The 14,303-nt window shown below is 41.4% G+C and overlaps 1 protein-coding gene across 1 annotated transcript in view; it reads left to right on the forward strand.

Annotated features, from left to right (window-relative positions):
* The window catches only part of LOC126403931 (collagen alpha-1(XXV) chain), a 192,656-nt gene that overhangs the window by 118,655 nt on the left and 59,698 nt on the right, over positions 1-14,303 (forward strand). Inside the window, exons 5-6 of the mRNA XM_050066775.1 lie at positions 9,272-9,298; positions 12,062-12,088. Coding sequence (XP_049922732.1) covers positions 9,272-9,298; positions 12,062-12,088 — 54 coding nt within the window. The remainder of the gene's footprint in view (positions 1-9,271; positions 9,299-12,061; positions 12,089-14,303) is intronic.

Raw genomic sequence — 14,303 nt, forward strand, 5'->3', positions numbered from 1 at the left:
TTATAGAAGCTCAGTTTTAGTAAGTTTTCCAACTTTTGCCAAGAGGGAACTTTAGATATTGGTCCGTAGATTATGTTCACCGAGTTTCATGCAGATCGGTCAAACTTCCTAGGAAGAGATCGATTTTAAGTGTTTTTCCAAAAATTAAAAATGGCGGAAAATCTATATAAAACTGGAAGTTATGGGTTCTTGAGGCAAATGTGTTCCTCATGAGGAGAGGCATCTCTGTGCAAAGTTGTGTCTCTACGACATACGGGGCATGAGATATGCCCATTGAAAGTTTGCAATTTCAATTGGTTGCTATAGCGCCCCCCTTTGGCCAATTGATGTAATATTGCTTCATACGCATCCTCCCATGACCCTCTACCACTGTGGCAAATTTCACATGGATTGACCAAGTCAGTGAGGAGAAAAACGTGGAACTTAGACACAGACAGACACACCCACAGACAGAGTTTTCGTCATAGTAAGATTACATAGGATAAGTATGAATTTTGGTACATTACTTCTCATAGTGTGTGGCACAGTTATGCTTAAACCTAGGAATATGGCAGTTCTATGGTTGGGAAAATGTAATGCCAAAAAGAAGGCTGTCTAAAAATAACAGCCTTCTATATGAAATAAAGTAGTGAAAATGTGTCCAATATAGAGTACACTCAAACTTACAATGATTTATTTAGGTGGCTAAAATACATTTTGCTGCTAACCCCATCCACAGCTGTAGACTGCTGAGCTTCTGTGTTAGCACTCAGACCTGCTTCTCCAAACTGGGGGCATACTGACTGTAGGTAATACACTGACAATGGATAAGTACCTCAAACTATGCCTTTAAGTCAGCCAGATTAGACTTTATCCAGACTGGTGTGAGATCTAAAACTTTAAGTTTCAATGTTTGACAAACATGATGCATCACTTTGCTGTGTGAAGTGCGTAAGTGCGGGTTTAGTCCTTTCAGACCCTTTACTCTGGCCCTTTTCCCACTTTTGTGGTGAGCAGCACTCCTCACCTGCCCCCCCCCCCTTGACTTACTCATTCCCTGTCAACACTCGGTGCCTGGAGGATTGCTTTGCTTAACTTCCTGTGTACACACATGCTTATTAATATTGTGTAGCTGTGTGAGAAAACCGTACGCCCGTAAAGAAGAGGTTGTAAAAGCGGTAGTTGTTGGCCTGTGCTCTCAGAGATGCCAGTGCTCCAGGGTGAGATGATTGGATCCATGTGGCCAGCAGTTCAGGCTACTGCAACTGCTGCCAGCCCTGCTGGCCCAGGTTCCACAACGCGGATATGAGCTCCGTTTGATGGATTGATTTTCTGGACCTCGATACACTTAACAGGTCAACTGTGATGAAAACTAATACAGCCGAGTCCAGACAGAGGTTACATGCAGATCCCCCGTTCCTGACTTTTTGCCTCTACTTGGATTAGGTAGATTGCTTCACAAGATTGTACCAGCAGCCTGCAGCCAAAGCCACGAGAATTACTTTGCTCATGTCAACAACAGCTAAAGCCATGGATGCGAGCCAGCCCCTCGCCTCGCACTGTCAAGCTTTCATCCATCATGTTTTGAGTAAATTATAGAAGAGTAGGAATGTGAAAAATGGATATTCAGTGTCTTACTTCTACATGAGATGGTGTGAAATTAGGCTGACAGAAGTTTTTCTTTGTGAATTAGTGTGAACTGGATATTTAGTGTGTGAAAGTAGGTTGACTATTTCACTTTGAAAACAGGGACTTATCCAATGATTAACAATGGAAAAATATATTTATTTGGTCAATCACATTATTCATTTTTTGGCATTAAATCTGATGTCAAAGACGTTAACTAGAAAATCTGGATAAGTTGAGCAAGAAAGTTCATTCCTGACCTTGAAAATAGTAGTTTATCACTAGGGCTGACTCGAATGCTTCCAGCTTTGATTGATAAACGCTAAATCAGTATTCAAATGCATTACTCCAAAAATCCCAAATAGCCCATGAATTAAGAAATAGTAATCCAACATTTTTCATTATGCATCAACACCAATTATTATTACTTATCCTCAGACAAGGACATTTAAAACTAGTGACAGTTCTGTGACTCAGACACTCTGTCATCCAACATCAGTCACCAGAAACTGTTTTTACCACGACAGGCTTATAGATTCGTTAGCAAGGTGTCGAAAACGCCAAGCGTCTGGAATAGTTTCAAAATTTGTGATGACCCCCAAAAAGTCAAGTGCTAGAAATGCCAAAGGAAAGTGACATAGCACAAATCTACAATGAGCTTGAAAAAGCCCCCGAAAGCTGTAAGTAGCGAGCTTGGCCATCTTGCAAAGTATTTTTTTTCTAGCTACTATGGCTAAATTTTCCGCAACCTGCATGCTAACAATTTTGACATTGACTGGAAACTGATGTTTCCAAAAAGGCAGACTCTTCGTCTCTTCGTCTCAGGACAATCCTATAGTTTATGTTAAGCAAATAGCATAATATTTTTGCATTTAGTAGATATTGCTATGTGAACATTGTCGCGCTTATTTGCAGGTTACCACCACCTCTTACACAGTCTGACTGTACCACCTCTTATAACGTGCCCAATATGTCCATACTTAAATCACAGGATGGGATATCTCCTCTAACCTGCACGATTGGAGAATAAACCAATAATCTAAATAGATATTTTGATGCTCTATTACAGTTCTTAAAAGTGTTTTTCATAATTGATCCATGAGAAGCCGCAGAGGCATCTTTAAAGCACATAAATAATTTGTTTGGCATAAAATATAAAACATAAGAAATCAGATCATTCACTCAAGGAACTGGTAAATGTGTTTGGAAGTTTTACACAGGCCAAATACATGAAGCTAAGGAAAATATGGAACTAAAGTCAGGATGAAATAAAAATAAATCCTGATACTGCTTCTTCCATACAGCCGAAGACAGACCAACACAGAACACATGAAACTCTAGTTGTGCAATATTTTCACGTCTTAATAATCAGCATCGCAGGAGCCACATATGAAATGTATACCTTAGTGCCAGAATCATTTTATTGAACACCATTCACTCTTTTCTTGTAATATGAAGTGAAGTAACTTACATTGTCAGATTTGAATGGCAATGTTCATGTTGCTTGCGGGTTTGGCGCCCGTTCCCGTTGGCTTTTTATATTTCCCTGCAGACCTTTCCATAATTTTCTCCCCCACTCTATTTTAAAGGTGGCGGGGGGGTTTCTTCTCTTTCTTTTTTCAAACCAACAGCTCATTCGGACCCTTGCAGGAGACAGTGGTCATGGTTTGGCTTTGAATGAGAAGCTAGACATGTATATGGATAGAAAAAAGCTTAATCCTGATCCAGTGGTCCACCATAAACTCGACAATATCATGCACACAGGATGTTCTGTTACAAATCATCTCACGATGGAAGTTTGACATAAGTTTGCCCAGCGTTAAGCAGCAGAAGATGTGAGGCTTACCATCAACGTGATATGTGTCATTTTCAATAAGTGGATATAGGGCTTCTGCTTTGAGGGCACTGCATTCTGCTCAACACCACACATATGACAGACATGTTTGGTATTTTTCAAGTCACTTACAGGGACCAATCTTTAAAGAGGTTTTCTGGGGAATCATTTTTGCCACCCATACAGTAACAATGGAATAATGTCAGAAAAATTCTCAGCTCATATATAGAAATCTGTTAAAGGAACTGTTTGACGTTTCAGGAAATAGGCTGATTTGCCTTCCTGCTGAGCATCACATGAGAAGATCGATGCTATTAAACATTAAATATTAAGCTTCAGCAAGTTGCTACTTAGCTTAGCTTAGCATAAAGACTGAAAGGGCCCGTCCCAATGGGGCCCAATCCCTTGGCCCTACCCCTAGATATGCCCATTCCCGTGAGGGGTAGGGGTGTCCCAGTTCCTTTTTGCGTGTAGGGGTAGGGGGCATAACGAGGGGTAGTGGGTATGAAACTAGCCCTCCGGAGTGAGGGATTACAGATGCTGACTTGCCAGCGAGGGGTAGACGTCGCCATGGCTACCACCGAGCAAGAGACGGGGAAAAAAGTATTTATTGCTATTCACGATGTCTAGATTGCAGTTGACAGAAAGCTAGCCAGCTAGCTAATGTTACCATCGTTAGGTTGCTTGTTAGCTAGCTAGCTAGCTCGCACTATCTGGCGTCTGTCATCTGTCCTGTTCTGCAAAATTGTCCGATTTTTCACATTACGATAACACGCCAGCTAGTATAACTATACTGCCTCGTAACGTTAGCTGGTTAGCTAACAGAAGTCCCCTGTCATACACATCTTATTACTCTAATGGTACGTTAGTAGCAAGCATAATAGTAGCTAACGTTACCATTACGTTGTAGATGCTGGTTGGAAATGTAGATGGCTCGTGGCTTCCTGTTTAAAATAGTTACGTGTGCGTGAATGTAACCAACGCAGTGACTTAGTGAGTGGTGTCCCAATTCCTTGGGAAAGATTTCAACCCTTACCCCTCGTTGCTTCATTTCGAGGGCCAAGGGGTAATGGGCAAGGGCTAGGGGTAGGGCCAAGGGCTAAGGGGTAGTGGACAAGAGGGGGTATTTCTATTGGGCCAAAATGGAGGAAGAGTTAGCCTGGCTCTGTCCAAAAGACCACTAAAGTTCATATATCAACATGCTGTATCTTATCTGTTCAACCTGTACAAAAACAAAGCATAAAAACAGCAAGGAAGGGTTATGTGCTGTACTGTTGCTTCAGTGAGAGCAGTAACTTTCAGGGGATTGCTGCTGGATGCCTAACAATGTCACACTGACAAGAAGGCTTCTGAAAGTTACTGTGCTGTGCCAAAAAAGGGACTTTGTCACCTTTGGACTGAGCAAGGCTTGCTGTGACACCCAGCTCCAGAATGCTAAGTTACAGCAACCTCACAGACAGACATGAAAGTCTTTCATCCAACTCTCAGCATCAGCATTAACTGTATTTCCCCAAATATCTAACCATTAACATTACTTTGCAGTTTTTGTGGCCATTCAAGAATCCAGTATAATCTGAATATGAAGGTGTTGAAGGCATTACAGGGGGTTAATCATGCTCAACAAAGTAAAGCACGGTGAGCAAGTTTGATCAAACAAAAGCAGCCTGACGAGCCACGGAGCACCTGCTGGAGGGCTGCTTTTGAAAAAGAGCCAGAGCAGAAGCAGTAAAAAGATGTGAAAAGCGTACACAGGTGCTGATTAGAAACCTTCCTTGGGGCAGTCTGAAACCACAAAGCTGCAGAGGCTGCTTGACAAATAGACACCCGCTGCAGTTCTACTGTAGTACAGTTTGCTCCGTTTGAAATAGTCGTTGCAGGAGAGCCGTTTAATAGTCTCTATAAAAGACCCTCACTGTACTGGCTCAAACCTCTTGGAAAAGCTCCAGTGGGTGCTGTCTGTCCAAGTGATGTGCAAATGATGGGCCGTATAATGAGCAGGTGCAGACTGTGTAGCGAAATCATTTCCACATGCTTTACGACCAGATGGGAGAGCTAAAGGAACAAGGTTTTTGTGCAAGATATGGTTAGGTGTGTCAAAAGCAGTATTCTAGTAGTGAAGTATAAATCTACCAGTGAATGCTGCTGAGTGTAGTCACCAGCTCTTTTTATTTGATCGATTCAGTTAAACAGGCATGAAGGGATTATTAAAGTATGCTGTTTCAAAAAGATAACATTTGTATTATACAATATATCACTAGTCATATGAAGCTGAAGAGGACAGTTCACCCCAAAATCAAAATTACGCAACTTCCCTGCAGTGCTGTTTATCAGTCTAGATTGTTTGGTGTGAGTTGCCGAATGTTGCAGATAACAACGGTAGAGAAGTCTGCCTTCTCTGGAATATAATGGAACTAGATGGCATTCAGTTTGTGGTGCGTAAAGCGACAAAAAAATGAAATAAAAAAAATTAAAAACCAGCAATGTCTCTTTCCAGAAATGATGACCCGATTATTCAAGGTAATACAAAGACCTTGATATGAACAATTTCATGTAGGAACTATTTTCTTGCAACCGAAATACATTTGGCAACTGTTTCAACATGCCCACCACAACTCCCGCCTCCCTCCAACATCCCATCCTCCTCCTCCTGCAACTCCACCTCCCTCCAAAGGCCTACTCCCCCCTCCTCCATTACGTCCTCATTACGTCTATGATAGACGTAGGTGTTGGCAAGGTAACGTTAGATACACGGAAGAGGAGAGCGAGTGTAACGTTACAACCAAGACAGTCAAACACAACACCGGAGTTTTAAAATTCAACCGGAGTCAGTGATGACTGATGAGTTTTAGAATAAGGTTACAGTGCCAACGTTAGATAGTAGCGTTAACGTTTCTAGCAAGTGGAAACGCACGAGGAAGATAACGTTAATATTCCAGAGGCTACGCTACAGTAGGCTAACATTAGCCATTAGCAACTGGATGCTGTGTTGTCATATAACGTTATGTGTTATATTAGAAGCAAACTAAACATAACGTTAAATGTCCTGCACAGTCAAACGCAACCCGGGAGTTTTGAAACTTATCCGGGGTCAGTGATGACTGATGAGTTTTATAATGTAACGTAAAAGCTAACGTTAGATAGTACTGGTGACAAACATGGAAGATAATACAGAGGCTCAGGCAGGCAACGTTAGCCGTTAGCAACTGGATGCTGTGTTGTCATATAACGTTATAGCCTATGTTATATAGGGGGTGAGATGTTACACGAGCAGTTACGTCAGTCGGAGGCCTCCATGTGGGGAAGAGAGACAGGACGCTCGGCCAATCATTGCATTCGGTCTGAATGCAATGATTGGTTGATTGGAGTTTTCTTAGAACCATATGAGAATGGTATTATTATGACATTATTACATTTTAGTGTGCCATCAGCTTATTAATAGCATTTTAACCTAAACAAAGAAAAGTGTAAAATTTCCAGAAAGGTAAGTGTCACTTTAAGGAAGAAGTACTTCAAACCTTCTAACACCTGTGACCCATTTTCCTTTTTTATTCCCTCACAAACAAAATATAGACACTCTTTTTTGCCCTATTATGGTGGTTCAACATGGATTTGATCAAGTTTCACTGTGCTGCTGCACTTATCGTGAAACAATCTGGATTTACTGAAATGCTAAATCATATAAAGCGGAGTTTTCATTTCTTTCCACAATCTTATGGTGCCCAGTCATTTAGCCCAGTGATTTAGTGTGCCAACTATTTGTGTTTGTCAGTGCCAGATAAAATGTGTTAAGCAGGCTTGTGCAAAAAGCTGCAGTGGGTGTATTTATGTATTTCTTTGTTACAGCCATTCATATGTTTGCAGTAACAGCTTGTCAATAGCCTTCTATTGTCCGAAGGCAATTTTCCCTCACAACAAAAAGCCTGCACTGATTTTCTTTAGCTGCCTTCCACTTTCAGGAACATGCTGGAAACTTATTTGGCCTCACTGGAATGCATCTACATCGTTGTAAAAGTAAAAGTCACATTTGATTCCAATATGCTGCCTCCGTTATACCCCCCCAAGGAACCGCAATCGGAAACATTGTTTTCATAATGGTGCATTTTGTGTTTACAAGTGTGTTGTGGCTCTTTGTACGGCCAGACGAGTAAGCAGCAGGACCACCTCCTTAGATGTGTAAGTGTGAAAGCAGCATTTCCCATCAGCTTTTGTCTGGGCTTGTTGAAGCGAACATTTCCCTTATATTTGAATAAATAGGGCGATGCACTCTACAGGCTGGCTGTACAGGTTCATAACCTCATGACCAAGGCAAATTAGGGCCTTGTGCACATCCAGTTGGGAACACATGCACTACTATACATAAACAGAAAGCTACGGATAGTTAACTGTGCATTAAAAATAATGTCCAAAGGCACTGAACAGGCTACAACTCACTTCCCCCAGAGCAGTGTGGTAGAAATTGGCTGAGGAAAACTGCTGGACAAGCTCTCAAGCATTTCAGTTTTAGACTGTGCTATTGTGTGCCAGTGCAGTGGAAGCCTGTCTGCGTCTGCAAGCCTGCTATTCTGGGTCACTGGAGGCTGTTCCTGTGAGTCTGTGGACCAGAAACAGGTCCTATACTAATGTCATTGATCTGTGGATTAGTGTCAGTATATTTTTTTTTCTGTGGGTCTGATATCTTTGGAAGCAAACCATGTTTGACTGATATTAGCCTGGAAAAGGAACCACCGCAGAGTTATTACCATAGTTGTATTGGTGACAGCTGAACAACTTGTTCTTTTTACCTGAGGACATATGTGGCATTTTTTTGGCTGTTACAAATCAATGACAAAGTTAGAAGAGATGCACGATTTCCCCAAACCTTGGAAGTGATTGTAGAATATTCAGCTATTTTCTCAAATATTAACTTCATCTAAGTACTTGGATCTTACAAATATATTTGACAAATAGCTTTTCATGTGAAACTCTGGTTAGCATCAGTCTTTCTCAGTTTCTGCAGGGGTTCAGGAACATTGTTGCTAAGCGGGTGGTCAGTTAGTCACTCTGCTGACACTGATCTAATGCTGATTTTCCCAAAGCTAGCTTTTTCCAAAAGTGCGACCTCATAGGAAGAAAGAGCCCAGCACACTGGGCTACATCCTTCAACTTGGATGTTAAAAATAGTGTTTTTGAGCACAAGCTCATTAGGCTCCAGCGTATGGATGCACACCTCATTGTCAAATCCTCTACTTCACTCATAATCTTTTACAGAGCCCACCCAGGAGCCCCTGCTTGCTGACTGACAGAAGTTGGATGCAAAAACTGCCTCACAAAAACTGCTGTGTAAAAAGAAAAAAAAAAAGAAGTGTTCCTCTTGTTCAGGGCACATTTTTACTATGTGCTTGCCAATACTTGGTTGGAGATTGCTGGATTTGATCCTCTATGTAAACATGGGCTTGATTTGGGCCTGTTTTTGGTTTTAATTGTATGTTTGTATAATCCCTGCCGCCTACAATGCATAAGGTACCGCTTCCCAGTCTGTGACAGGGCATTTAAATCAAATGCTGAGAGAGATGTCAAAAAGTACACAATGTTAGTTTTATCATAACTCAATTTTTTAATCTTTTGATTTTGCCTTCTCTCTGGAAGTTCATGTTTGTTTATTGGGTAACACGATTGGTCACCCTGGTTTTACAGTTGTTGTGGTGTACTGTATCTTACCAAAGTGTGTCATGGCGCCAGAATTTTCACAAATAACCAACATGGACTGTAGTTTGTCATTTTCTTTTGTGTTGTTTAAAAGTTTTAACAATGCTTTCTCTCTCTCTCTCTCTCTCTCTCTCTCTCTCTGTGTAGGGCCCCCCAGGTCCCAAGGGTGAAAAGGTAAGTAATGTTATCATTCATTCGATGTATCAATTGATATACTGTTGATCTAGTCAAATATTTTATTCATCTGCGTAAAGTAATTTTTTAAAGGTAGATGTGCTTGTTCGTCATTTTGCCGAGAGTTAGTTAATACCACTGTCATGTCAGCAGCTGGTTAGCTTAGCTTAGCTTAGCTTAGCACAACGACTGGAAGCAGAGGAAAACAGCTAGCCTGGTTCTGTCCAATGATAACAAAATCTGTCTCGCAACAACCGCCCCTTTTGAATGTTATCAGTCCATTAAATGGCTATTATCGGTTGTTATCACTACCATTATAATCAGTGGTGTAGTCGTACTTGATGAGGTGGGTATACTACTAGGTAGATGGGTAGTTAAGCCGAGGAGGAAGTCGGTATACTCGCCAATATATTCTGGTTGCTTTCTGGCTGATAGGTGGGTATACTGTAAACAGACAGAAAACAAGGTGGGTATACCCTCTATACCTGCGTATACCCTACACTACACCACTGATTATGATAAAAGCAAACTGCACCCACCAGTAAGCCAGGTTTCAGTTTCGTAAGGTTTAGGCAGCAAAACTATGTGGTCAGTGTTCAGTGTTTGTCTGACCCATCCATCCACCACAATCTCCACCCTACACAGACTCTCTTGCTCTTTACGTCACCTGACTTCTTCCTTTGCTCTCGTGATAATTACGAGGCCATATAAAGGTGCCGACTAACAATAAACATACATGCAGGAGGTAGAGTAGGGCCGCACTACCTCAAACAGTCATTTAATGGGCTGACAACGGCCTTCTGAAACTACTATAGGTGTAGCTGGCCCATTTTAATTGATATCTTTGAAGCTGATAACCCCTGATAACACCCATTCAATCAGGTGATAACATTCAGAAGCAGATTCATGAGAATTATATTAATCTTTTCATGTAATTCTCAGTATGAAAGTGAAAATGTTTATTTCCTAATTTGTCAAACTATCCCTTTAAGAAAGGTTTAGTCTTTAATATCCAGCCCATCACACATTTTTGCAGGTCAAGACGATTAAATTTATCTTTGTTTTTGCTCTACTCGCTGTTAATCTCTCCATAAAACGTGTCATTCTGCGTTTGCGGCAGTAATTCGCATTCAAGTCATCCTGAATATTTAAATTCTCCTGTCGTTCACAAATCCACAACACAGAACATTAATGACTGAAAGCCAGAGCCCAAGTAGGAGCCCTTAAATGCCTCACTGAGCATTTCTCCATAAAACAGCAGCGGGGCATGCAAAATAACCACACTGTCTCTTTATAAGCCTGCAGGACTCTGGGACAAATGTGTGCCCGTGGCTTTGCTTTGAAAGACTAAAACCACGACCTCCCTCGATTCACACCAAAGTTGATGAAGTCCCTTTATTCATTTACAGTGGAAACAAGTGCATACTTTTAAAACGCTACCAGGGAAGATCTGTTTTACATGCCATCAATGAATAGATTAAGTATTTATTTATATTTTGTGTGAAGTGAGCAACAACTTAGACAATAACCCATGATGTTTCAAGGATTACTGAGCTGTAAAATAGAAGACATAAAATAAAATAGCGTGAGAGATCTAACCAGAGCTAAAGTTAAACACAGAGAAACAGTTCACAGTTGTCATCTGCATCAAGTCACACTCTTTGGTAAGAGATGATTTCTAGTCATGTGGGGTGTGGAATGACGTTGGTTGTTGTCGCTGACCAACGTAATGAATCAACAGTGTGATCTCTTATTTGGTGCCCCTCAAAGCAGAAAATGGAACCCATAAGCATGGCCAACAAAACCAGATTTAGATGACTGTAGAGCATACGTTATGACAATCATGAAAAGCCCAGTTCTGCTGATTAGATGCACGTTCATGTCTCTCATGTGAACCACTTCATCTGCAGTTTAATGAAATGAAAAACAACTGTGTGCATTCCTCCCACCCAAGTTGACTGCAGCGTGCATCAGTGTGGCCATTCGCAACTGTTTCCCTGTTAAATCCGGTTTTGGAACGACTGCCCAATGAAAAATTACAAAAATCCGAGAGCTGTTTTATTTGAAATCACTCAGGCATTACATTGAAGTTTGTTTGAGCAAAATTCCCATCCATGTGTGATAAGTTGTTTGGCTCATTTTACTGCTGTGGCTAAGTTGTAACTCAGCCAACAGGAGAGGGGAGAGCATCAGATGAGGTGGTTTAAGGGTGTTCAGTTATCCGATTCTAGACGGATTAAGGTTAGAATTCAGTGTCCAACATTTGGTCTTCCTTCAGTTGTTTTAAACAAAAGTGTACTTTTGGTTTGGTTTCACTCTAATGTGATAAACCCCCAGTTCTCGCCATGCAGGTTGATTCAAAACCAAACGTACTCTCCTTCAGGAACGTGCTCCGTCCACAGAGCTCTACCCCCAAATCAAGGCAGTAAGCCAAAGATCTCTGGGGCATAAAATCTGGCCTGGCAATTCAGTTCGCCCACACTCAGCTCCCCCACCAAACCCACCAAACCTCACACTACTGCTCTCTTTCTTTCTCTTTCTCTCATACCCAATTCATGTCAGTCCATGTTATCATAAGTGATTTTACTCTCAACCACAACGAATAGTTGAGGGTTCCTGTATTATTTTTCTTTATCAATGTGTTCTGAATTATGCCTCAGTGATTTCAGTGTGAGTCTCAGCTTATTATTAGCACTGTACTTGTGTTCGGTGTGTGTTTGGCCCCTGCATTTCAAGACAAATTCTTTTTCTTGCTTTCCGCAGGGGGATCAAGGCGACCAGGGACCACGGGTATGCAGTTTACTCTTACTTCTTGTGATTAGCTGATGAATGTGACTGTGTGTGTCTCCCCCAGCAGAATTGTGGGCAAAAGGTTTGAGATGCATGAAATTCCTGGGATAGTGTTCTTCCCATCTGGCCAAATACAATAAGCATTTCAGCACTGCTTATTTCTACATCAAGAATGGGCAAACGTGCAAGATACTTCTTGAGATGCAAAGACCATTTTTTGTGCCTCATGTCTTCAAATTGAACATGAGTGCAAGCTTTTGCCCATCAGCAGAATATATCTGCTCAATCTCAGCTATAATCAAAAGCCAACTAGCTCTGTCTCTATAATTACTCGTGATTCACTTCAATCCTTCGACGTGACATGGCGTATTCAGAGGTTTAATCATTTCCAGCTCTGTAGTTTGACATTTCTATAAAAGCGCAGCTTCTAAATGATGACGATGTGAGTGCTTTTCCGTGCTTGACAGACTCTGAAATGAATTACTCTATCTCCAACAAGCAGCAAGCGTGCCCTCATTTTTCTCAAATAATGGTTAAAAAATGAGCCCTCCTTGAAAGGCAGACTGTGACTGCACAGGTTTGTTTAAAGTAGATTGCATTAACTGGGGTCACATGTGCACATGCACACACACTGTTTTTCACTTCCTCTGTATCTGCTGTCATCATCAAGAGTAGATTGTATGGAGTCTGAGTCACTTTAAATGCCTGTAATTGATTTCCTTGAGGGCAGAGCGCACATAGAAGTTGGAGAATGAGGACAAGAGAACACAGCAACACACACAGAGGTTTGTCTTGTCACCAGAACACCAGCCATCTCCCAAGTGGATCTGATCCCAATTCAGTATTGGCGCCCAACCAGACGTTAGTAGTTTGCCAATTACCTTTGTCAGCTTTCCCCCTAGGTCTGTTTTGCATGTCAAAGCACCGCATTTCTTATGATTTGGAAGTCAATACAAGTGACCTTCCCTTGCGAAATTTGATTAGTGGTCTCAAAGTGATACATCTTATGTTACACATAGGCACTCCTCAAATGACAGCCAAGTTCATAGAGATTACGGATCTCTGAGGGGTTTCACACTTTAATGAGATCGGCAAATACGTTCCCAGATCTGTGATATCCCTTGTTAATTTTTAATGATATAAAGTAGTATTGGATAATCATTACTATTGCAAAGGCTGAACCACACAGGACAGAAAGGAAATATCTTTGTTCCTGAGGTGAATTGGCTAAAGTAAACTATCGCCATTTGGATAGAATTTCTTGGGTTTTGCCCATAATTTGTACCCTTTTAACCTAGGAAATGGAGTCATCTGTCTCTATCAGTTGAATGATTTACAACTTGAAAACGGAAGTGTGGCTGACAGAGTTGTAACAGGGACCAGCCATGCCCTATTTGTCTTGTAGAGTAAATAAATAAACTGTCCACTTCAAGAAAGCATTTCATTAACTCCCAATTACAGCAAAATTGTCCCTTAACAGGTACAAATTAACACACAGTCATAGTCTCATATGAAGGACTACAGGGGCATGAAAGCAGTCTAGGTCACCAGCAAATTCTATTACCTCCCCAGAATGGCATATTGACTTTGCACATTAGATTAGTAGGTAAATGTAGCGGAACAGTATTAGAAAGATTTCCTTAATCAATGAAGGCAGAACAGGACAGGTGCTACCTGACCTTGACTCTACCTGGCTGGGAATTAAGTTAATTTCATGCACAGTATTGACTGAGTATCGAGAGGCTATTAAACCCATATGGAGGTCCATGTAAACAAGAATAGAATACGTCCTGTACACATCACAGCCTGCCAGATTACATCATATGTAAACAGATTTAAATCTACAATAATTTAAAGGACATTTGTGATTGCATGTTGATACAATATGTGTATGTCTTCTGGGGTCAACTCTAATGGTCAGGTCAAAGCCCCCCCCCAGCTCCTGTAGCCAAAGACAATGTGAGAATTGCCACATGGCCAGCAGAATTTCCTCACAGACACACACTTCCTCTGCCTGGACCCCACATGTCAGGGTCAGCCATTTGTCGGCCCTAAAGGTCAAAGGCCACGTCCAAAACGCCAAAGGTTAACCAAGCAACAAATAATAAATTGGCCAGTTTTGACAAACAAATGTGTGGCCACCGTTGGGGCACCACTGGTGGGATATAATTAACAGGATTTACTGACACTGTGTGTCACCAAGAAAGGTGTGTGG

The sequence above is a fragment of the Epinephelus moara genome, chromosome 17 (genome assembly GCF_006386435.1).
Source record: "Epinephelus moara isolate mb chromosome 17, YSFRI_EMoa_1.0, whole genome shotgun sequence".
Lineage (NCBI taxonomy): Eukaryota > Metazoa > Chordata > Actinopteri > Perciformes > Serranidae > Epinephelus > Epinephelus moara.